The sequence below is a fragment of the Urocampus carinirostris genome, chromosome 5 (genome assembly GCF_059441175.1).
Source record: "Urocampus carinirostris isolate Australia breed hairy pipefish chromosome 5, RoL_Ucar_1.0, whole genome shotgun sequence".
Classification (NCBI taxonomy): Eukaryota; Metazoa; Chordata; class Actinopteri; order Syngnathiformes; family Syngnathidae; genus Urocampus; species Urocampus carinirostris.
The window spans coordinates 25,411,945-25,434,557 of record NC_142353.1 but is presented as its reverse complement, the minus strand read 5'-3'; the positions used below and the strand labels follow the sequence as shown (position 1 = coordinate 25,434,557).

The window sequence follows — 22,613 nt, the reverse complement described above, 5'->3', positions numbered from 1 at the left end:
TCTGCCGGACCATAACCCTACTCCAAGTTTGGCGCACTACCAAGAGCATGTCACAATAAAATCACCCTCTGCTGGTCCCCTAAATGGCTCAACATTTGCACTGAAATAACGTGTAGGTGTTGCATATAGCATGCAACATAATCGATCTATGATGAGATTCAGCACTTTTAATATATTTTATCAATTAAGTGTTGCAACCTTTATCTCCACCTTGTGTCGACAGGAATTACACTACAAGAAAGTCCTTGGAGGGACATGGGCCCTATAACTATTGGACTTCATCTGTCGTTTCACAATGTCCCGTACTGGACAGTCCTTACTGTTAAGGAATGAAAAAGCAAGCTCTATGGAGGGCAAGCTGAATATATTTGGTCATATTAGAAAATCTCATCTCATCTCATTAGCCGTACTGCTTATCCTCATTAGGGTTGCGGGGGGGCTGGAGCGCATCCCAGCCATCTCTGGGCAGTGGGCAGGGGACACCCTGAACTGGTTGCCAGCCAATCGCAGGGCACACGGGGACAGACAACTCACTCGCTCAGTCACACCTAGGGACAATTTGGAGCGGCCAATCCACCTGAAATGCATGTCTTTGGAATGTGGGAGGAAACCGGAGTGCCCGGAGAAAACCCACACAAGCACGGGGAGAACATACAAACTCCGCACAGTAAGTCCGGTAGCTGGATTTGAACCCACACAGGAGGTTCCCAAGACCTTAGAACTGTGCCGCACACGCGCTAACCACTGCGCCGCCGTGCTGCCTATTAGAAAATCATCTGAACAACAATTGTCAGCGACACAAAGCAGCTTTCCCACATTTGTTTTACAATATTTGGGTGACAGTCATCCAAAAACAGAGGGTGTAATCAAATCTAAAAAAAACAAAAAAGTAAACTAAACAAACGAGCACAAGTTCAAAACAGTTGGTTTACAATTATGTGATATTGTAGTCATGACAGTAGGGGCATTAGTATGAGAGGCCGAGAGAAGTAAATCATACTTCTTTTCACATACTGTTCAACAGCATAGTCTAAGACAAGCACAACTATACTCTTATACAGACAGAGTCATACCCATGCACAAACACTTCTACACTCTTTTATACAGACTACTATACTCTCACACATACGACTATACTCTTACATAAATACTTCTAAATACCCCCCACACACATACACACACACAATACTTTTGACTCTTACAAACAGTATTATTCTCTCTCTCTCACACACTGTTATTCATTCTCTTTCTAACATTACTATAGGGTTTTTTTCCACACCTAGTGTAATGATCACCTCATCTCTTATTTGATAACCATGGTGATTCACACTGATCAGGTTGTAGAATTCCACGTCAAACTGGAGTTGCTCTCAATATAGTGGTTTTTGTGAAAGGGTATAATAGTACGTGTGTAATAGCCTAGTAGTGTGTGTATGACAGCGTAGGTATATGTGTAAGAAGATAAAGCATGTGTTAAGAGTATAGTAATATGTATGAGAGTATAGTATAGTATAGCTGGCCTCCTTCAACATCTGCAAAAAGCTCCTGAAAATATTCTATGAGACAGTAGTGGCAAGCGCCCTCTTCTATGCGGCAGCGTGTTGGGGAGGCAGCGTCAAGAAGATGATGCCTCTCGTCTCAATAAACTGGCTAGGAAAGCGAGCTCTGTTGTGGGCAAAGAGCTGGACAGCCTAACAACAGTAGCTGAGAGACGAGCACTGAAAAAGCTGAGGTCAATCATGGACAATCCATCGCATCCACTACACAGCATTATCTCCAGACAGAAGAGCAGTTTCAGCGACAGACTGCTGATACTGTTTTGTACTACGGACAGACTGAAGAGATCTTTTCTTCCTCATGCCATGAGGCTCTTTAACTCCACCCGGCAGAGTAAAGGCCCACATTAAACCACACCACCTACATTGGATATTACCGAATCTTACTGCAATATGTATTCTGTGTAGCACTATTTAGTTACTCTATATAACACGCTACAGTGGGCATTTGCACGTCACACTGGGTATTTGTATATTGTATTCTTTTGGCTTTATTATTGTACTGTTCTCAGCTCAGGGATGCTGCTGGAAATGTGAATTTCCCTTAGGGGATGAATAAAGTATCTATCTATCTATCTATCTATCTATCTATAGTGGTGTGTATTGGTCCCTTCTCAAGGTTTCTTCATTTTCCTCATGATGAGGTTTTTTAGTCTTTCCTTGCCCTCATGTAGCTCAGGGGATGGTGTAGTAATAGTCTGTGGTTTGCAATAATCTGAGGTCTGTGTAGCCATTTGAGACCCCTTGTGATTAGGGGCTACACAAATAAACATGACTTGTCTTGACTATGAAGAGAGTATAGTGGTATGTGTGATAGATTATAGTAGTGTATGTATAATAGTATAGTAGTATATATAATAGTATAGTAGTACGTGTGAGAGTATAGCAGTATGTGTGAGAGACTATCGTAGTACTTGTGCATGGGTATGTGTCTATATGAGAGTATAGTTGTGCAAGTGCCAGAGTATGATGTTATGTGTGTTTTATTATAATTTTTTTGGGAGCCCGGATAGCAGTGTGTTACTTGACTAGCGGCTTTGTTTTGATACTGTTACTTGTGTAGCTGTGTCTCGGTGCCTTATCCCTGTGTGTGTTTCTTACTAAAACAATAAAAACTATGTGGAAATATCTCAGGTTTCAGCGTGGGCACATGCAGCCTTTAGTCAGATGCTGTCTATGTATGTACATTTTTTTAAGGTGTATTGGTTGCGGCTTATCGTCGGGTGCTGTTTATAGTCTGTGAATTGAAGTAATAATTCATTTTGTGCATAATATTACACCGTTATTGGTAATACACAGATTAAAGTAACAATAACATCTGAACAGCCGTTTGGGAACAAAGTTCCCATAATTAGTTTCTGATCATTTATGCTTGAACAAGAAGGTCAAAATAGGTAAAAAGACATAACTCATTAGATAATATGAGATATAGAATAGAAAATCCAGAGCAATGTCTGTTAACAAAAATATATATTATTCGTGGGAGTTTCCAGGTTCATCAGACAGCTTTTTACAGTGCCAGACCCTCAACAGACACACCTATAGTTGAAAAAACAGCCGATTCCATAAACTGTACTTAAAAGTTGCACTAGGAGTAGGAGGACCACAGAGGAGAACTGACGGCATCCCGCGTAAAACTTTTCAATCATAATTTTTACAGTTTGCGAGCCTCACGTGGGCCAAGCTGTAAAAATAAAAATGAAACCTGAATCATGGTGGTGTCAGCGAGCAATAATGGCTACAATAATTATGTCCAAGGCCGGCAGCAACAAAGGGATGGTGAGACAAAAGTAGCTTACCGTGGTCGGTGATTTTACAGGAGACCAGATAGAGCTCCTTTAGGCTCCTCCCCTCCTTGGCGATGATTTCCACACACCTAGAGCCAGGCAGAAACAGATAAAAGACATTTGAGACATCTGTATTCTTCAGTGCTTTATCTGATGTGTTAAACTCACGGCTCTGAGAAAAAATACGGCCCACCACATTATTTTATGTGGCCCGCCTGAAAATGCAGACCGTATAGGCGAGGACAAAAAATGCCTGCCTTTTTAATATGTCCACTGGATGTCACCAAAGCCAGGCGCCACTCGTATAGCTCTTACTGTAGCTGTATTTGCTGACTACCATTAATTAACCAGAGAACATTGAGGAAACCGATACTTAAATAAAAAAGACAGATGTGCTGTTTCAGACAATACAAAAAATAATCAAATGAAAAAAAGAGCACCTGGGTGTGTTTGCAGAAATCTAAAGAAGCTTTGAGTTAATTTCTGTAATTTAAATGAAATCTAGCAGTGAAGTTCCCATAATCAGGTTAACGTTTTAATACCAAAATAGAAACATTTTTAATGATTAAATTAGGAATCTCAAAAATACAGCCAGCAGGCCAGATCCAGGCTGTATGATGTTTTAATCTGGTTCGACATAAATTTATGAGTAAGTCAAAAAAAAGAAGCGAGTGACTAGATCAATTCGATTAAAACTTGATTTTTTTAAATACGGACGCTCCCCTGCTTACCCCAGCGTGCTGAGAACTTTTTATTGTTTCATATCTCGTGCATCCATTTAATATGGTTGGTGTAAAGTGTAAAGAAGAGGTAAGCCGTTTTTTTTTTTAAATGAATGTGGAATATGGAAGGTTGATGCTGTTGAGAAAATGGTTGGACAGCTTTTTTTCTGCCACTTTTTACCACAGAGGAGGAAGTCACCTAACTGTTGAAGTACATCTTCCAAAAGTAAGTTAAACTCAACTTATGTATCTTTATAGTGCATCATATTTTATGAAACGTTTTTTTTTTGTCCAAAACAATACAGGTTACTTATGCAAGCCTTAGGCATCTTTATATAAACATTAAACATACTAAATATAGTACTGAAGCAACTTACGAACAAATACAACTTAAGAACGATTGTCCGGAACTTATCTCGTTCGTAAGTAAGGCAGAGTCTGTACATGCAAATTAAATGCTTTCTTCAACCGCAAAAGGGCAGTATATGGTGGTGAGTTGGTTCAGGTGTAAAACTGCATTTACTGAACTTTTAGAATAAACCACATTCAATGAGAAACATGGAAAACGTTCCCCCCATTTTTTGTGACTAAAGGTGTTGCGTTTAGAAAAGATCCCTTGTCATCCATGATTATAATATGTAGGGTAGGTTCCTAATGTAGGCTGAATGATAAAGCATAGTACTGTACTTGTACTCTTACTTCCGGTTCCGGTTTCCAACATGGCGGCGCGTGTTTTCGTTGCGGCTGATTGTTATCCGGCTATCCTACTATTTACCACTTTTCCATCAAATCTGGTGTGATAGTTTGTTGAAGTATAAAGCGGCCCTGGCCTCTGCAAAATCAGCCTACCTTTCGAAAGTGATTGCGTCACAAAAGAACAATCCCAAGGTCCTTTTCGACACTGTAGCATCGCTAACAAGGCAACAGACTATCCCAGATAGCTCCACCCATTCTGCCCACGACATAATGGTCTTCTTTACTAAGAAGATCCAAAGCATACAGGAAGAAATTGCTAAAGACAGTATTAATTCAACACATACTAAAGCACTCAAATCTCTAGATGCACGACATGGTGGCTGTCTAGGTATTTTGTCCCGTTTTAGTGAACTGTCACTCGAAAATCTTAAACAGATGGTGAATACGGCCAAACCGACGACTTGCCAGTTCGACCCACTTCCAGGTTCACTTATCAAAGGTCTCTTTGGCGTTCTTGCACCTTCAGTTCTAAATATTTTAAACATATCACTCGCCTCAGGTGTAGTTCCAGCTGCTTTTAAGTCCGCTGTCATTAAACCCACACTGAAACGACCCAACCTAGATCCAGAAAACTTATGTAATTATAGACCTGTGTCAAACCTACCGTTTCTTTCTAAAATACTTGAAAAAGTAGTGGCACAGCAGCTGAATGATTTCATGTCCGAGAACAATCTCTTTGAATCAATGCAATCAGGATTCAGGGCTAACCACTCTACTGAGACAGCTCTGATTAAGGTAACCAATGATCTCCTACGGGCAATGGACTCGGGCGCATCATCACTTTTGCTGCTGCTGGACCTTAGTGCTGCATTTGACACAGTGGACCATATTATCTTGCTAGAACGGTTGGAAAAATGGATTGGTCTCTCAGGAAGCGTCCTATTATGGTTCAGATCCTACCTCTCAGATAGGACACACTGCGTTAAATATGGCGAATTGACATCCGAGCCATTTAGTGTTACTTGTGGTGTTCCGCAGGGTTCAGTGCTTGGCCCCCTTCTCTTCAGCATTTATATGCTTCCACTAGGTGATATTATTCGTAAGTATAATATCAGTTTCCATTGCTACGCAGATGACACTCAACTCTATCTCCCGATGGAGGAATCTGCCACACTAAACTGTGGAACTTTGGAGGCCTGCCTCACTGAGATAAAAGAGTGGATGTCACTCAATTTCCTGCGTCTTAACCCTGAAAAGACTGAAATGTTAGTTATTGGTCCTTCTAAGTCCCGTGACTTATTCTCTAAAACCGCAGTGAACTTGGACAATTGCCATATCACACAGAGTGACTCACTTAAAAATTTAGGTGTCATTTTCGACCCTGATCTGTCCTTTCAAACACATGTGAAGAAAATTACTAGAACCGCTTTCTTCCATCTCCGTAACATTGCTAAAATTCGTCCTATACTTTCTCAGTCGGATGCGGAAATCATAATTCATGCGTTTGTTACCTCCCGTCTCGACTACTGTAATGCACTACTTTCCGGTCTTCCGATGACCAGACTCAAGAGTCTTCAGCTGGTACAAAATGCTGCAGCGAGGCTTTTAACAAGGACAAAAAAGTACGATCACATCACCCCAATTTTGGCTAACCTGCATTGGCTCCCTGTTAGCCTAAGATGCGATTTTAAGGTTCTCCTACTACTATACAAAATCATACATGGACTTTCCCCCTCATATCTTTCAGATCTGATCTCCCCCTATGTCCCGGCCCGAAGCCTTCGTTCCGAGAGCGCCGGTCTCCTGGTGATCCCAAGAGCCAAGAAGTGTTCCGCTGGTTCGAGAGCGTTCTCCATCCGGGCACCGGTGTTGTGGAATGCTCTTCCCCCTGAGATCCGATCTGCAACCTCGGTGGAAATGTTTAAATCTAGGCTTAAAACTCACTCACTTTTACTCTATAGCATACGAGTAACCTAATCTTATATGTAATAACTTGTGAAGCCCTTTGAGACTAATTGTGATTAAGGGCTATACAAATAAAAATGACTTGACTTGACTTGACTACTGAAAAACAAAGGTAAACATCTGGAGTTTACATTCTTTTACTGATCCGGCCCAGAATGACAGTCTGGATCCGGCCCAGAGACAAACTAGGTTTGACATCCAAGATGACCGCTCTACCTCCTAATACTGAGCTACTGCTCCCCCTGTCCTAAATATTGCACCTTTTTTAGTGGCAACATACAAGCAACTTTTAAGGACTTTGTAAGTCAATTTCTTAATTTATCCAGTAACAATAAAAGTAAAAAATAGAGTGAATCAAGTATTTTAAAGATCCACAAATATGTCTGTGATTTACATATGCAATTTTTAATTGTGTGTGTTTATATTTTAAGACATATAATTTTAAGTATCTCTCTTTAGACTAAGCTAAATTGAAAAAGTGTAGTTTACATTTTCAGCTTTAGTTCTTTCCATATCAGTTTACCACTGGGAAACACTTCAGTATTTTTTTTCATGATCCATAATTAATGTTTATAATTGGTACATAATCCTTGCACTTATTAAAATACTATAAAATACTACCCTGTCTATGTGTCATCTTAGACACAACCCATAGGCGGCGATGGCGCTTCATTGGACAATGCCATACAACTAGTGTGTGTTGCTGTTAATCTCTAGGCAAGAAGAAATGCAATGGCAAAGCGACGCCATCAGAGAGCAGTGTCTGCGTCATTTTAAGCAGACTTGTTGAGAAACACGGCAACGATTTCAAACATTTACAAGAACTTCACACAAAATCCAAGCACTTTCGAATTCCTGAAAACAACATTAAAATTCAAGCTTTTTTACGCCTCTCAAGCACCCATATGAAGCCTCATACGAACATGATTTTAGTAGTACTTTTTGGACCTACTTAGTAGCACTTAAGCTAGCATTCACGTGGGCGCCACAGCTGCTAAAGCTAATGCTCGGACTGATGTTTTTCACTGCTAATGATAATAGCTGCTTAGGCGGCGTTAGCGTCCACAACGCTTGTGACTAATGCGGCTAGCTAATGTTAACTGTTGCACGGACAACTCTCGTCGTTTGTGCGGCTAGTGCTACATTGACACATATCATATTAGGGGAGGCAGTAGCTCAGGAGGTAGAGCACTCGTCTTGGGATCAAGGGATCCCAGTTCGAATACCGGCTCATACGTGTTACATGTGGAAGTGTCCTTGGGTAAGACACTGAACCCCTAATACCCCCAATAAGCAGGTTAGCGCCTTACATGGCTGCAGGGCCGCTATTGGGAAATGTAGAGCACATTGTAAAGCACTTTGGGAAGTCATTGACTTGAAAAGCGCTGTATAAAATGCAGATCATTTCATGAGTGAAAAAAATAAATATATTGGATTCTCTTGCAGTCAAGGTTAAAAAGAAAGTCGCTGGGGTCACATACATTTTCATATCCTGTCATTCATTATTTAACACCTGATCTGATTAAATTAGCATGCGATTGAACAACCGGACCGCGGCCTGTTAGCCTGTTCACTTCAAAGAGGAAAATCTGCATTCAGAGCCTTGGTTGAGCCCTAGCGAGCTCTGTGTGTGTGCGCGCAAAGGTAAAATGAAAGTATACACCAGGGAGGACCGAGGGGAAGATCAGAGTGTGTGTATCAAGCAATTCAGTTTAAATGCTTCTAATGAGAAGTGTGTGAGCTACAACGGGATTTTGATCAGCGTGTTTGACCTATTAACCTTCAGCGGGAACTGTTTTGATCATTATGCTGCGGTTCTGTCATGAATATGGATGTTCCAGAGAGGGAACACACACCCTTCACACACTCAAACTGACATGGTTTGTGAGAGCACATTGTGTGAGATTGGCAAAACACAGTCAGTATTTGTCCATTGAATGCCATTTTGGTGCTTTTGGATAATTTAAGACCTCGCATATGAATTACAGTTGTTAAAGTATTGGGGTAATTGTGGGTGCTTGGCCTCCCCCTGGTACACCGCTGCTACCAGTTTGCTCAATTTATGAATGGAGGATAAATGTGGACTAAAGGTAGACACATGTTTATTATTAGCAAGTTTGGTTTAGTAGACTTGCGTACAATATCAGAAGCATTTTTTTATTTTTGAGTACCGTCAATTCTGGACTATTGAGAAGACCTGATTAAAAGCCGCATGCTCTAATTTAAGAATGAAACTCAATTTTGTCTTAGTACAAATTTTACTGGATTTTAAGCCGACAGCTTAAACAGCCATAAAAATGAACTATTTCACGTAGGTTTTTACATTTCCAGCTCGGTGCACACCTGGCACTAACCACGAGGGGAATACGGCGGTGCACTGGGCCGAAGATCACCAACGGTGCCATGCTCCCACAGTTTGGGTGCAAGTTATACAAATGCTGTATGGTCTGCATTTATTCAGCACTTTTGAAGTCACTGAAGACCTACCAAAGCACTTTACAATGTGCTTCACAATGAGTCATTAACAAACACACTCAGACACCAATAGCGGCGACAGCCATGCAAGGTGCCTACCTGCTTAACAGGGATATTAGGGGTTTAGTGTCTTGCCCAAGGACACTTCGACATTTAACTCGGAAAAGCCGGGAATCCAACCTACGAACTCTCTGCCCCAAGACGAGCACTCAATTGAGCTACTGGCACCCCAAGAGGCATTTCAGTTTGTATTATCATATTCGAGCAACGATTGATCAGTCAAAAAATATTGCTGACCACATTTGCACAACATTAGATGCACAGGGAATCAAAGCCAGATAGCAGCAGTGAGAATGCCAATTCCTAACCACTAGACCACTAGGGATGTAGTTGACATTGGAAGAGGCATTAGATTTTACCTCATTATCACACAATTTCTACTCATAGAACCATATAGTTGAATATGTGGGGCCGTGATAAAAACAAATTATTAACAACGTAAACAATAAACAAAATACCAACATAAAATTTGCAATATGTGTAAGATATCCATCTTTATCTTGTGGTAATGACCTTGTGTGGAGATTTGGGAATAAAAAAAGAAAAGGTTGACTGACCTTGCGCTTGCATCTTGACATTGATTAAAAAGGTGTCATATCTCATGTGTTTCTAATTAAGGGTAGAACTTTGAAAAAGTGTAGCACGTCTATTTGGTTACGCGTAACATTGACGAATGACCGCATACATGCAGGTGTCCCTTCCACCAGGCCAACAGTCTCTTGATGCCGCCATACGATAAGATTGACAGTGGTGCTTAGTCAAAAATGCAAAGTATACTAATCTTTATTTGTCAGACAACAGGGCGAGCAAAACATGACACGTTCACTCCAGTTTGTAGTCAACTTAAACGCATTGGGAAAATATGTGAATCGAGTACAGGGGCAGTTCCTTCTGAAGACATGATTTAAAAAGTTAGATTTGTATGTGCAGACCTTCCATGTGTGTTACATTGCACCATGGAATCAGGTTGGTGAGTAAAGTTCAGAATAGCAACACATTCCTAAAATTGGTACTTTCTGAGCAAAGCCAAAGCCGTTCAAATGTGCGCTGGCCTATCTGCTTTAGTTCACTGGGCTGCATCTTTATATGACGCTTTTTCTATTACATCCCAGTTGCAGAGTTCCCGGGAAGTTTTTCTATGTTATCAGGCCAAGCGTTTGCCTGTTGTCCTCTACCTATTTTTTTCTATTTATTCGAGCTTTTGCTTGTTTATTTTTTTATTTTTTTATCTTTTACATTGTACAGTAATCTCTGTATTTTTGTCTAAAACATATTTTTGCTTTCAAAAGTCCTAAAACTGTCAGCTTGTGTCTGATATTGTTTTGACAAAAGTTTACCGGCGTAAACACGTTCGCATATTTCCTATCCGGTTATCCTCACCAGGGGGTGCTGGAGCCCATCCCAGCTGACTGCGTGCAATGGGCAGGGAACACCCGCACTGCTTGCCAGCCAATTGCAGGGAACACTAAGACACACAACCACTCACTCATAAACTTGTTCCTAGGAACATTTTTTACTGGCCAATTCACCTTCCAAACATGCTTTTGTTTGTGGGAGAAAACCAGAGTGCCTGCTATGAAGAATAGAATAGAATTTACTTTTATTGTCATTCTTTGTAACAATGCACACAGAACGAAATGTCGATACACCTGACCCGTACAGTTAAATTGTAGCGAGCCGATAAACCCACTGAGACATGGGAAGAGCATATAAAGGTATTCCCAAATTTTACAACATGCAAAATGTGAGAAAATAGTACATGGTGTTAGCATAAAATATATCCACCTATAGATTTCATTTGTATATTCCAATTATATTCCATTTTGAAGACAACCTGTCTTACCCTTGACTTTCTGAACTGTGTCGTCAGGTGAGGAACACCAGCACACCCTAGCAAGCGAGTCATCATATTAGTTTACGTGTTAATTAGTGAAGAGGATAGGTTTTTCAAGCCTAGTTTTGGTCATTTTTGTAGATAATGCCCAGAGCAGGGGTCGGGAACCTATAGCTCACAATGTCTCTTTTCATAAGTACATATGGCTCTGAGAATAAATGTTGCATGTGGAACCGATAGTCGCACGTACGAGGCCAAAACAATGCTGACTCTCATAGGCGTTTGATCCAGTATATTGAGGACATACTTATAACTAGTTTTCTGTTAAGGTTCCCAACTAAAAGACCCGTTGTTTTGGCTGTTTACGTGAAAAATAAACCAGTGGACCCTGGCAGACCAGGCGGCTAGCTGGTTTCTAATGGGGGTTAACCATGAGTAATCAAGGAAAAAAGCAAGGCTGGCCAACTAAACACATGCAGTGAGCTGCCAGGCTAACTGGGAACAACAAACAATGAAAAACAGCTACGGCGACAAACGCAAACCCTGCCAGGAATAAATCAATGGATACGCCAGGCTAGCTGGGTAGCGGGCTGCTAACGGGAGCAAAACTAAATTTGAACCTTAAGGGACGCCCTAATTCCGTGGGGTCCAGGGAATATTGATATTTTTGAGCTTTGTTTACCTTAAACAGCAAGAAGAAAGAATTATCTAACACCTGATTTGAAACCGGCTGAGCCAAGCCTCATCTTGAGACCATACTTTTCTGTGAATTTTACTTTAGATTCAAAAGCAATATCCACATATCTGTATGAATACCTTTCCGTTGAAATGTCAGAATTTGTCTCACCGTGACCTTAAAAGGCAGAAAAATACTCGACATGCCGGTCCCACTGTCGTACAATAACAGTCCTACTCTATGATTCGGTTGAGCCAGCTGAGCCCGAATACCATGCTGTGTGTCGTAGGGGCAGCCGCAATGGAGCTGCTAATGAATAAATGCGCTGGAGAGAAGCAGCCAACAAAGGCATGAGAAGAAAGAAGAGATTTAGGAATTCTGCGACGAAGGCCAAGCCACAGTTGCATCCAGTGGGAGCTTGTTACTCTTCACGACTGGGGTCCCGAGGGTCACCGCGAAAGCAATTAGATCAGACATCAGTGACTGAGGAGAGGGAGCAGAGAAAGATGGAAAGACAGCACAGCGGGGAGACGCAGTAAGTAGGAATCTTCATTTTGAGGCTAAAAAGGAATAAAAGGAGGGCAGAGCCAAAGCAACAGGAGAGGAAAATGAAAAAAAAAAAAACCATGAGTATTAAAAAGGCAAGCGTGACCGAGAATAAAACAGAAGGAGGAAAAGCTAAAGAGGAAATGACGTTCACGTGTCAGCCCGAAGCGGACGTGGGGCTCGAAAAGGCTTGTCAAGCTACATGAAAGAGGCTAGAGATGCAACAAACTCTCGCCCACTGCCAGCTCAAATCAATGATCCAGCAGCTTTCAATAATAAGCCAATACGAGGGATGTGCCGATACGGCGTTGGTGCCAACACTCAACAATCAAAGTTAGGTTTGACACCCATAGCCAATGTTGGGAGTAACGCATTACAAAGTAACATGTTCCTGGGACGCAATTACTTTTCACGGTACTGTAACGCGTTATTAAGAAAACGTCGTTACAACATGGTGATTTACTTCAATATTAAAAGGCAACTATGTTACCCTCCCTCAGGACAGATTACAGAACCCTTAGTCCGTCTGCATTACACCTTTCATCATGCCGGAAAGTGGAGTTTCAAAGTGGAGTTGCCATGTTTTTATGGCCCTACAAAGTAAAACGTATGAGTTACGGTGGGACCATCACAATCGCAGAGTTTAATAATTCATCCCTACTAATGTTCTCCCTACCCTATATACTTGCATCTAAGCTGTATTCAGAACTATTAAAAATATAGTGAAATCTGGGGTCACCTTAAACGCACAAGTTTGATTCTGTGTCACCAGCAGCGAAAGAAAGGTAGCATGTTGGAAAGGGGCGTGCCTTATACAGCTAAAGCTCAATCAATGGGACGAACCCAAACTCGGGATTTACGTCAAAAGTGTGCTTAATTTTTGTATTTTTCATTGAAAAATATTATTGCAATACACCGTGCTTGGAAAAAAGAAAACGCCTTTGACAGTACTCAGCAATGTAGGAGAAAACCTTTGAGTGGTTTGAAGCCTATACACAAAATGGAAATGGAATGTCTGGGCTAAATGTTTGTCTGCAAGCTCTCAAGATTACACAAAAATATGAAGGCTTCACTGATTCCACAAGTTGGTGCACACATTTACTTCTATTTCTTCGATTGTGCAGCTATTTTTAAGCAGTTTTAGGTAGTCGCCTTCAATGAGAACACATACAATATTTTGTAACTAGATATGTACTCTAATGCGCTACTTTTAGGTGTCAGAAATCCGGGGGTAATGGAATTACTTTTAAGATAAGGTAACTAAGAAACGTAACTAATTATTGTTTTTGACTATTGCGCCTAAAACTATCCCCAGCACCACTCTACCAAAATTACAGAAATAGCACATTGTGATCAAATTCATTTTCTTTATTTTGTTACACAAAACTGAAGTAGTAGTGTGTTGTCTTTTTGTATGTGCATATATGTATGTACAGAAATGCAACCTCCGTGCCCCGCTGCTGGCGCTACCAATGAGACACCCTGTCCCAGGTGACAGACCCCAGCCCCATTTTGCATGCCGCCCTCAGCATCTAAACACAACCAACAAGTATGTGACACCTTTTCAACTGTTTCTACGAGGGGAGGACTTTAAAGTCATTTCTTAAATATCTAGTTTATCTCATTTGTATTTCAATGTGTTTACAGTGATCAGGAAGGTGTGTTTTATAGCTAAATACAGTCGCGGTTAATGGGGACCAAAACCACCCACGATAAGTGAAAATCCGCGAAGTAGCGGCGCACCTAAAAAAAAAATATATATATATATATATATATATATATATATATATTTTTTTTTTTTAAATTATTATTTTTTTAGACCCGTTTAATGGGGAGCAAAGCCACCCGCAAAAAGTGAAAATCTGCGAAGTAGCGACGCCCCTTCAAAAAGAAAAAAGAAAAAAAATCTCATCTCATTATCTGCACCGCTTATCCTTATTATTCGCAAGAGCCCCTAGCGGGTACTTTTGGGCGCTATACGCACGACACCGCGACGGCCTGTCGGAAGCGCAGCAGAATGCGCGTTCACGTGAGGGGGGAGGGTTTTGTACAGGAGTCGGATTTGGGCACAACACTGGCGCGCAGTTTTGGTGCGGCTTCCGCTCCACCGCCGTAATGCATAATAGTCTTTGCGATCCCGTCAGCAAACACAAGCTTAATGTGAATTTCCCTTAGGGGATGAATAAAGTATCTATCTAATACTATCTCTTTTGTCGGAAGCGCAGCAGAATGCACGTTCACGCGAGGGGGGAGAATTCTGTACGGGAGTCGGATTTGGGCACAACATCGGGAAACGAGAACGGCGCGCCGTGCTAGGGTCTTCAGCCGAGGGGGATTCAAGCAAAAAGTAGCGACGCCCCTTCAAAAAAAAAAAAAATTTTTTTTTTTGACTATTACAGACCGCGAAGCTCTGAATCCGCGAACGTCGAACCGCGAAGTAGGGAGGTCTCACTGTAGTGTTAACTTGGATTCTTTTGGGAGTCAGGGAACAGATTTGGTTTTCAGTTATTTTGTATCGGAAAAGTTCACTCGAGATACGAAAACTTCTAGATACAAGCACGATCTGGGAACAAATGAATATCGTATGTAAAGGTATCAGTGTAACGCAAGAGGGTCAGTTAGTTTTTACCTCTGTCTCCTTTGTTTTAATAAAACCAAACATGTTGTACCTTACATGATACAAACCAACAGCAAATGTAGTGAATAAGGACTGAAATAGTGTCTTTGGGTGTTGATATTCTGCATAATTTAATGAAGTCTTAATTGAATGAAGTAAGATGATTCGTACTCATTGACTGCAAACAAGCTGAGATTTGTTGATTCACTTCAATTCTTTTGAGAAATGAAGTGTAACTGATGAACTTGATGGAAAGTTACGCTGTGAAACATCGATTCGCACAAAAAAAAGTCAAAACAATTCAAAAATGTCCAACAACCCGAACTTAGTTATCAAATCAATGACGATTACAGAGTTGCATAATAATCCCTAAAACACAGCTTGATTTAAAAAAAAACATATGCTCAAAAACTTCTTCCAAAAGAGGGCATGTGATTAAGATAACCAATTGAAAGTATTTTTTTTGCTGGATTTTTTCTTGCTCCATGTTTGACGATGGTAGGAGAAAAACATTTCCTTTGTTTTAATCTCCTCATTTGGAACCGACACTTGTTTCATGATTTATTTCCTTCGGATATTTCCCTCGGGTTTGGTTGGATTTCCGGTTTTACCGCGATGAAAGGCAGTTGGGAATTTTCTGTGAATTGAAGAGCACTGTAACAACAAAGTAGAAAGAGGTAAAGTAATGATATTTCAGAATTAAGGAAAATATCTGGTTTAACCGGCACACATTTAAGATGCATAAACTTTCTTAGAATATATTTTAAGTCAACTTAAAACGAGAAAATATTACTTGTGTATTGGATAACTATTTTTATTTGGAATACAGATATTCATATTTTATAGTTTTCCTGAAAATAGCTAATTATTTTCTGAATTTCAGGATAATTTTTTTCAATTTTTTTTTAAGTTCAATATATTGTAGTAAAGAACTATATAAAATTGTTGATTTGTTTACTAATAAAAAAAAATGATTGCAAACATATTTTGGAATAATGATCATTATTCTTGTAAAAAAAACCCTGTTAAAATCCGAAAATAAGACTTACTCAAAAGTTAAATTATTTACATATTTTTAGTCTGTTGGGGAATAAATTCAAAAAATTAAATAATAAAAAAAAACAACTTAAAATTAGATTGGAACTTAAAGAAATAATGTCATAATTTTAACATTTACACGAATAGGAAACCAAAGCAAGAAACCCAGAAATTGGAAAAACCCTAAAACATAATGTTGGTCCTGGCTCATTCCGAAGATCTCCGTTGCTATTGTGCAGCGAGGCGGCCGGTCTCTACATCGCTTTCTTACACTGAAAGGAGAAGCACTCCAATTTTGTTGTGCAAGTAAAGAAAATGGACCTGCAATTCTGAATTCTGTGTTTGTATTTTCAGCTCTATAGTTGTTGTTTTGCTACAGTTGCATCTATTATATGTGACTGATTTCTAATAAATACATGTTTCTGATGCGTGGGTTTTTACTAACGTGGGACCTTTTTTGTAACACAACCCGAGCATAAAAACAAAGGATTACTGTAACTGCAATCGGTACTAAATTCTAACACTATATCCTAAATAAAAACGCTACACTAGTACAATCTGAGTTTTTTGCTGTGCATTTTTCTACTTGCTGAAAACGAGCTGAGCGAGCTCCAACGAGAACTGATGTAGGACAAAGGGACAGGATGCCTTTGGGTTTGTGTGTGTCATTGTGCAGCATGTTGTGAATATGTCTCTAATGAGGCCTTTTGCATGAAACGGCCAGACGGGCAGCGAGTAAGACGACCGGCGACTGAGGCTGAGACGAGCGGGGGGTCGCGCAATTATCACGGAGAACACGGGCAAACAACGAGTGCAGCGTTTCTCTTCGGCAGGTTTGCACAATGGCTCAAGGACAAAAGCGCAAGGGAAGCTTTAGGGCAGGTAGACGGGCGCCGGCCGGGCACACCAAAACCGGTCCTCGTCTTGTGGAGCTCTTCACACGGCCGACAATTACACGGCTGTCCGCGCGTACAAAAGGGAGCAGCGCGATCGCAACAGGCGATTTAGGCGGGAGAAAAGCATGACATGTAGAAAAGGAAAAAGTGCTTGAAAGTCTTTCGAGAGGTTGAAAACGTAAAGGGAGAAGCGATAGGAGGGGGGTAGGCGGGCGGCGTACAAGGTTTCAGACTTGAACGGGCTTAATGAAATGGAAGGGCGGAGCGGCCGAGCTCAAGGCTTTACACTTCTTAGGAAAATGCTCTCGCAAAATGATTCTTGTAGTAAATTTTCTTTACATGGTCCGTAAATCCCAGCGCGAGCACAGAGTCAAGGTCCCACTTTCTCAGAGTTTCTCTCACGCTCGGGACAAAAGAAACTTTTGCTTTTCATTGCAGTCAAATAAATACATGCAAAAAATAAGCACAGTTTCCAAATAGGAAAATGACAGTCGTCTTCTAAGACATAATACACTCAAGAGGATAATTCTCATTACATTAGAAAACAATACAACTCATCTTTCTTTTTTGTGGTGTGATGGTATTTGTATTATCATGAAGTAAAAAACAATAATAGTAACAGAATACATTTGGTTTTATGTCGGTTTACTGCTCCCCGTAAGATGAAATTATATTGTACGTATTGACCACTGCAATATTGAAAATTATTTGTGTGCTTGGAAAAAAAGAAAACGCCCTCGACAGTATTCCCCAATTAAGGAGGAATTCTTCGAGTGGTTTGAAGCCTATACGCAAAATGGACACGGTATGTCTCGGCTAAACGTTTGTCTGCAAGCACTCAAGACTACACAAAAAATATGAAAGCTTCACTGCTTCCACAGGTTGGTGTACACATTTACTTCTATTTCTTCAAATGTGCCGCTATATTTAAGCCGTTTTAGGTGGTCTGCTTCAATGAGAATACGTACAATTATTTGTAACTAAACTGTACTCTAACTCTTTCAGAGTAATGCGCTACTTTTGGGGGTCAGAAATCCGAGTGGAATGGAATTAATTTTAAAATAATGGTAACTAAAAACCATAACAAATCGTTTTTCACTATTCCAAAACTATCCCTTGCACTAACTACTAGACCAAAATCATTGTAAAAAAATAGCATATTGTGATCAAGGTCATTATTTTCTTTAATGTACTGATAAACTTTCATATATTTTGGATTCATTACACACAACTGAAGCAGTATATTTTCTTTACATGGCTAATAAATCCCAGCACGAGCACAGAGTTTCTCTCACGCTCGGGACATTTTTTTTTTCATTGCAGTCCAATAAATGGATTTAAAAAAAAAAAAAAAAAAAAACTCAAATGAGGGTGTGTCAAAAGCACAATTTTCAAACAGGAAAATGACAGTAGTCTTAAAATACAAGTAATACACTCAGGAGGAGAATTCTCATTACATTAGAAAGCAATAAAACCGATCCTTCTTTTTCGTGGTTTGATGGTATTTGTATTGTCATAAAGTAAAAAGCAATAATAGTAATAGTATACATATGGTTTTATGTCTGCTTATTGCTCCTGGTAAAAGGAAATTACATTGCATGTATTATCTATTGTAATATCGGTGATTTAAAGGCAAACATACTTAGAAAAATGAAGTGGTGCCTCAACAATCGTGACGGTTGAGGGATTCCTAATTCAATACATTTTAAAGTCAAATCAATGTTTTTCAATATATTCCTTTTTCCTTAGAATTTTTGTCAGAATATTGATTTTTCTTATCGCAGTAAAAAGTGATACATGGAAAGAGGAGGGGGCGGTTCCTTATTAATAAAACAACCTATATGAGTGGTCTCAAACTCGTGGCCTGCGAGACGATAATTTAGGCCCCCCCTCAAAAATCTTAAAAGCTTAATGTTAGTGTGGCCCGTGCAAGTTTGTTATGGATTCTACCTACGAGGTAATTATTTAACCATGGCTCGAAATTGGAACAACCTCACACACAAATGTTTGGCATTCATGTACGCCTGCACTGCGATTATGATTGGCTGGCTACTGCTTGGTTTGACCCATGACAATGCGAACACATCACAGACTATAAGTTTCGCTGATTCGATGTATCCTTTATTGCAATGTTATCGTGAAATATTTCAATTAAATTGATATGAGGAAGGAAGGGCTGCTTTGGACAGGGATTGTCAACACTGTTGAACTGAAGTTTAAAGAATAGTGGGCTCACCATATAACATTAGGTGAGTTTCTCCATTAAAATACTTTTAATAAATATTTTTCTGGTTAATTAAGTCCATTATTTGTTCTATTATTATGCTTTTGTTTATTTATTAAATATTTCCTTATTCAATATCATTATATTATTTTGTTACTTATTTTGCGTACAAAAATTAACATTTCATCACAGTTGAATATTTATTTAAGAGCTTTTCTTGTTAAAAAGCCGATGTGTCCCAACCTAACCCTGACCCTAGCTCCAGCAACCCCCAAGTATATTGAGTTTGAGAGCCCTGACCTGAATGGAAACAATTTTTTTCACATAAAAAAAAAATAAACAGAAAAATATAGTTTATGTAAGGACAGCAATTTTAATATTGTACAAATAATAAGGACATTAATATGTTAAGGCTACATTTGCCTTCCTTTTATTATTTTGAAGGAAAAACATGTTTTTTTTTTCATATTTGTGAGCATTCAGGGCGGGTACATTTTATGCATAGATATATATATATATACTGTGTTTTGTTTTTTTTGTTTTATTGAATGAATTTGTGACAAATAAAGTAAAAATAAAATAACACCATACAATGAAAACAAATAACTCAATAGCTCAAACACTGCATGACATGAGCTGTTGTAACATTCTTATACTTGAAATCCAGTAAGCATTGCAAAAAGATTCCAGCATTCCAATCGTCGAAATGTGCACGAGGGGTCTGCTGCGGCAATTAGGGTCTGGCTGATTTCCCGGGCCAACCCGCTTTACTCTCCACACAAATTTCAATCGCATTCCTATTGTGCTCCACTGCAGTTTGTCACGTTTTAAACCAATTTCGGGCAGCCCAGCAGGTTGTCATTGGTCGGCTCTGAGATGTGCCAAAATGGGTCATAACTGTAACTATAAATGTCCGTCACTCTGGCTTTCTTGTTAAAGCCGAGGTTTTTACAGAGAGAAAAAAAGAGATATAGCTGAATTGACACATTTGCAAATCTTCAGAGATTACAGAGGGAAAAGTGAAGCCGTGTACACCTTCTCGATGCTGAATTCAAGCACATTTTAAGAACTGTCGAAGCTAATTTTACAATTTCTCATATGCATTTAAATAATAAATACAGTATAAAACAAATATTTTGCTGATCCACAAATATACCTGTGAAATACATAAGTGATGTTTAATGTTGCATGTGCATCTATCAAGACATATGCTTCAGAAAAACATCTCAAAATAACATTAATATATAACATGTGTTTTCGGTTGCAAGAAATTATTCACATCACAATTTACTACTGAAAAATCCTATAATTTTTATGGCCCATAGTAAATGCTTACAAAAGATGTAATCCTTGGACTACGGGCTACACATTTCATAGTTTTGGTGTAGCATGCACCTGTCCTCGAGCACGAGGTGCATACACTTCACAGAACAATGTCATACAAACTAATAACAGCTGTCGTTAATCACAATGGAAGAAGACATGCTGTGGCAAAGCCAACAGAGAGCAGTGTTGACGTATTTTTAAGGAGAATTGTTTAGTAACATGAGCACAATTTCACTCATTCACATGCACCTTACCCAAAATTCAAGCACTTTTCAATCCTTAAAAACACTAGAATTCAAGCATATTCAAGGATTTCAAGCACCTGTACGAACCCTGCTTATGGACACTTTCATTTCTTTGTAAACATCGTGACGTATTCGTTGGACAGGGCTTACCCCCGAGGCAAAAGCTAGGGTGTACAATATGTCAACAAGCGTACAAGCTAAAAGTTTAGCTTTGTATCATCAAATTGGATGGCTTGACGTTACGGTGTAATAACTCCTTAAAATGCATGTGACGTCACAGCAAAAGCTGGAGGCAAAACAAAACTTGCTGGTCAGAAGACAGAGGCAAATAAAGCCATTGTTGCTGCTAGTTGTGTGTTTGGGTGCCAGACTTTGAAAAAAAAAAACGTGGTCGTAAACTAAAGTTTTACTTGATGTCAGCGGAAAATCCTCAAAGAAAAAGAAGAGAGTTGTGGTTAAATGCATTAAAGCAAAAAAAAGTGGACCGGGGCACTCATCAAAAATGCTCGGGTTTGCAGTGCACACTTTATATCAGGTGAGAGAATATCAATGTTTGTGATTGTTGCTATTCAATCCATTTCACTTATACCGGCAAACATCCTGTTATTTTCTAAGCTTCAGTGAACTGTGAACATGTAGCCTAAATGCCAACGTTAACTTTGTATACACTGTGTGAGGTTGCTTGAACAAGCACGCATTACAAACAAATGTTGGGCACACAATCCATGTCATTCACAAGATAGATTCAATCAATCATGTATTTATGATGTTTTTTCTCTTAATGGCAATTGGGCGACACGCGAAAAAACAACAAGATGCAGCTACAATAAGTAAAATGGACTCGAGAGCAACAATCATAAACGTTTAATTTCTCATCATTGATATGAAGTGTGCACTGCAAACCCGAGCATTTTTGATGAGTGCCTCAGTCCAATGTTTTCATTGTATGCATGCATTTATAAAAACTCTTCTTTTTCTATGATCAGGAATATGCGCTGGAATCCAGTGAAACTTCAATCTACGATCACAAATGTTTTTTTTTTTTTTAAATCCAATTCTGGCTCCCAACACACAACATTTTAACACTAAACTAGCAGAAACTAAAGCTTGGTTTAATCAGTGCTTTGAGCAGGGCGGAGTATTGTTTCGCCCCTAATTTTGACTGTGACGTCACATGTGACGTAGGCTCTGAAAAGGTATCTATGTAAACTAGCCACAAAGATACTAAGGCATTCCTTAGAGGGTTGTATCTGATTAATTCGAAAAAAACTACGCCTCTTGAATCTGAACCATAAACAAGTGCCAGTGCCTAATTGGCTGATTGTGTTGAATAAAAATGGGCATGTAAGGTTAATTAGCAGTTACCCACTTAAAAATGACCCAAAAGGGCAGAAAGCCTGTTGCTCTGTTATGTCCATGCTGCTTTGATGTAACTCATCACTGCCTTTAGTCATTACACATTTATTATTATTCCTTAGAGCTACTATTGTCAAATGAAACACTTTAATTATCAGATGTGAGATCTATAATTTATTTTAGAGAAGAAACACCTGATCACTCAACCACTTATCAGTTATCAAATAAATCAGCAAATATTATATACAAGCAGTCATGTCTGAATTAGAAATGTTCTCGAATTAAATATTTTCAAAATTCAATATTTAACCACATTTTCTATGTTTAAAGATTGCTAATCATTGTTTTGCATACAGACACATAAAATTCTGCTCATCCAAACCAAAAATATATATCTTGACAGGTGTGTTAAAAAAGGGGTCTCAACTTAATCTGGCGGGCACCACGTAGCCCCATAAGGGCACCCGAGAAGCCCTCTGATATGTTTTGAAAATAGCCCCCCAGTGATGGGTCGTTGAGATTTCTAGGAAATGAATTGCTAACTTGACTGTGTGGTTGACTGTGGTTCTTTTCAACCCTACTTCTACTAATGAC

General features: G+C 39.5%; 1 protein-coding gene across 3 annotated transcripts in view; it reads right to left on the bottom strand.

The window, feature by feature from the left end:
* Nucleotides 1-22,613, bottom strand: part of fbxl17 (F-box and leucine-rich repeat protein 17) — a 343,256-nt gene that overhangs the window by 95,269 nt on the left and 225,374 nt on the right. For 2 of the 3 annotated variants that reach the window (XM_088336306.1, XM_088336305.1), the window contains one exon: nucleotides 3,356-3,432. In XM_088336306.1, coding sequence (XP_088192432.1) covers nucleotides 3,356-3,432 — 77 coding nt within the window. Of the gene's footprint in view, nucleotides 1-3,355; nucleotides 3,433-15,320; nucleotides 15,589-22,613 lie in introns of those variants that run through there. The other variant, XM_088336307.1, reaches the window with a different exon arrangement.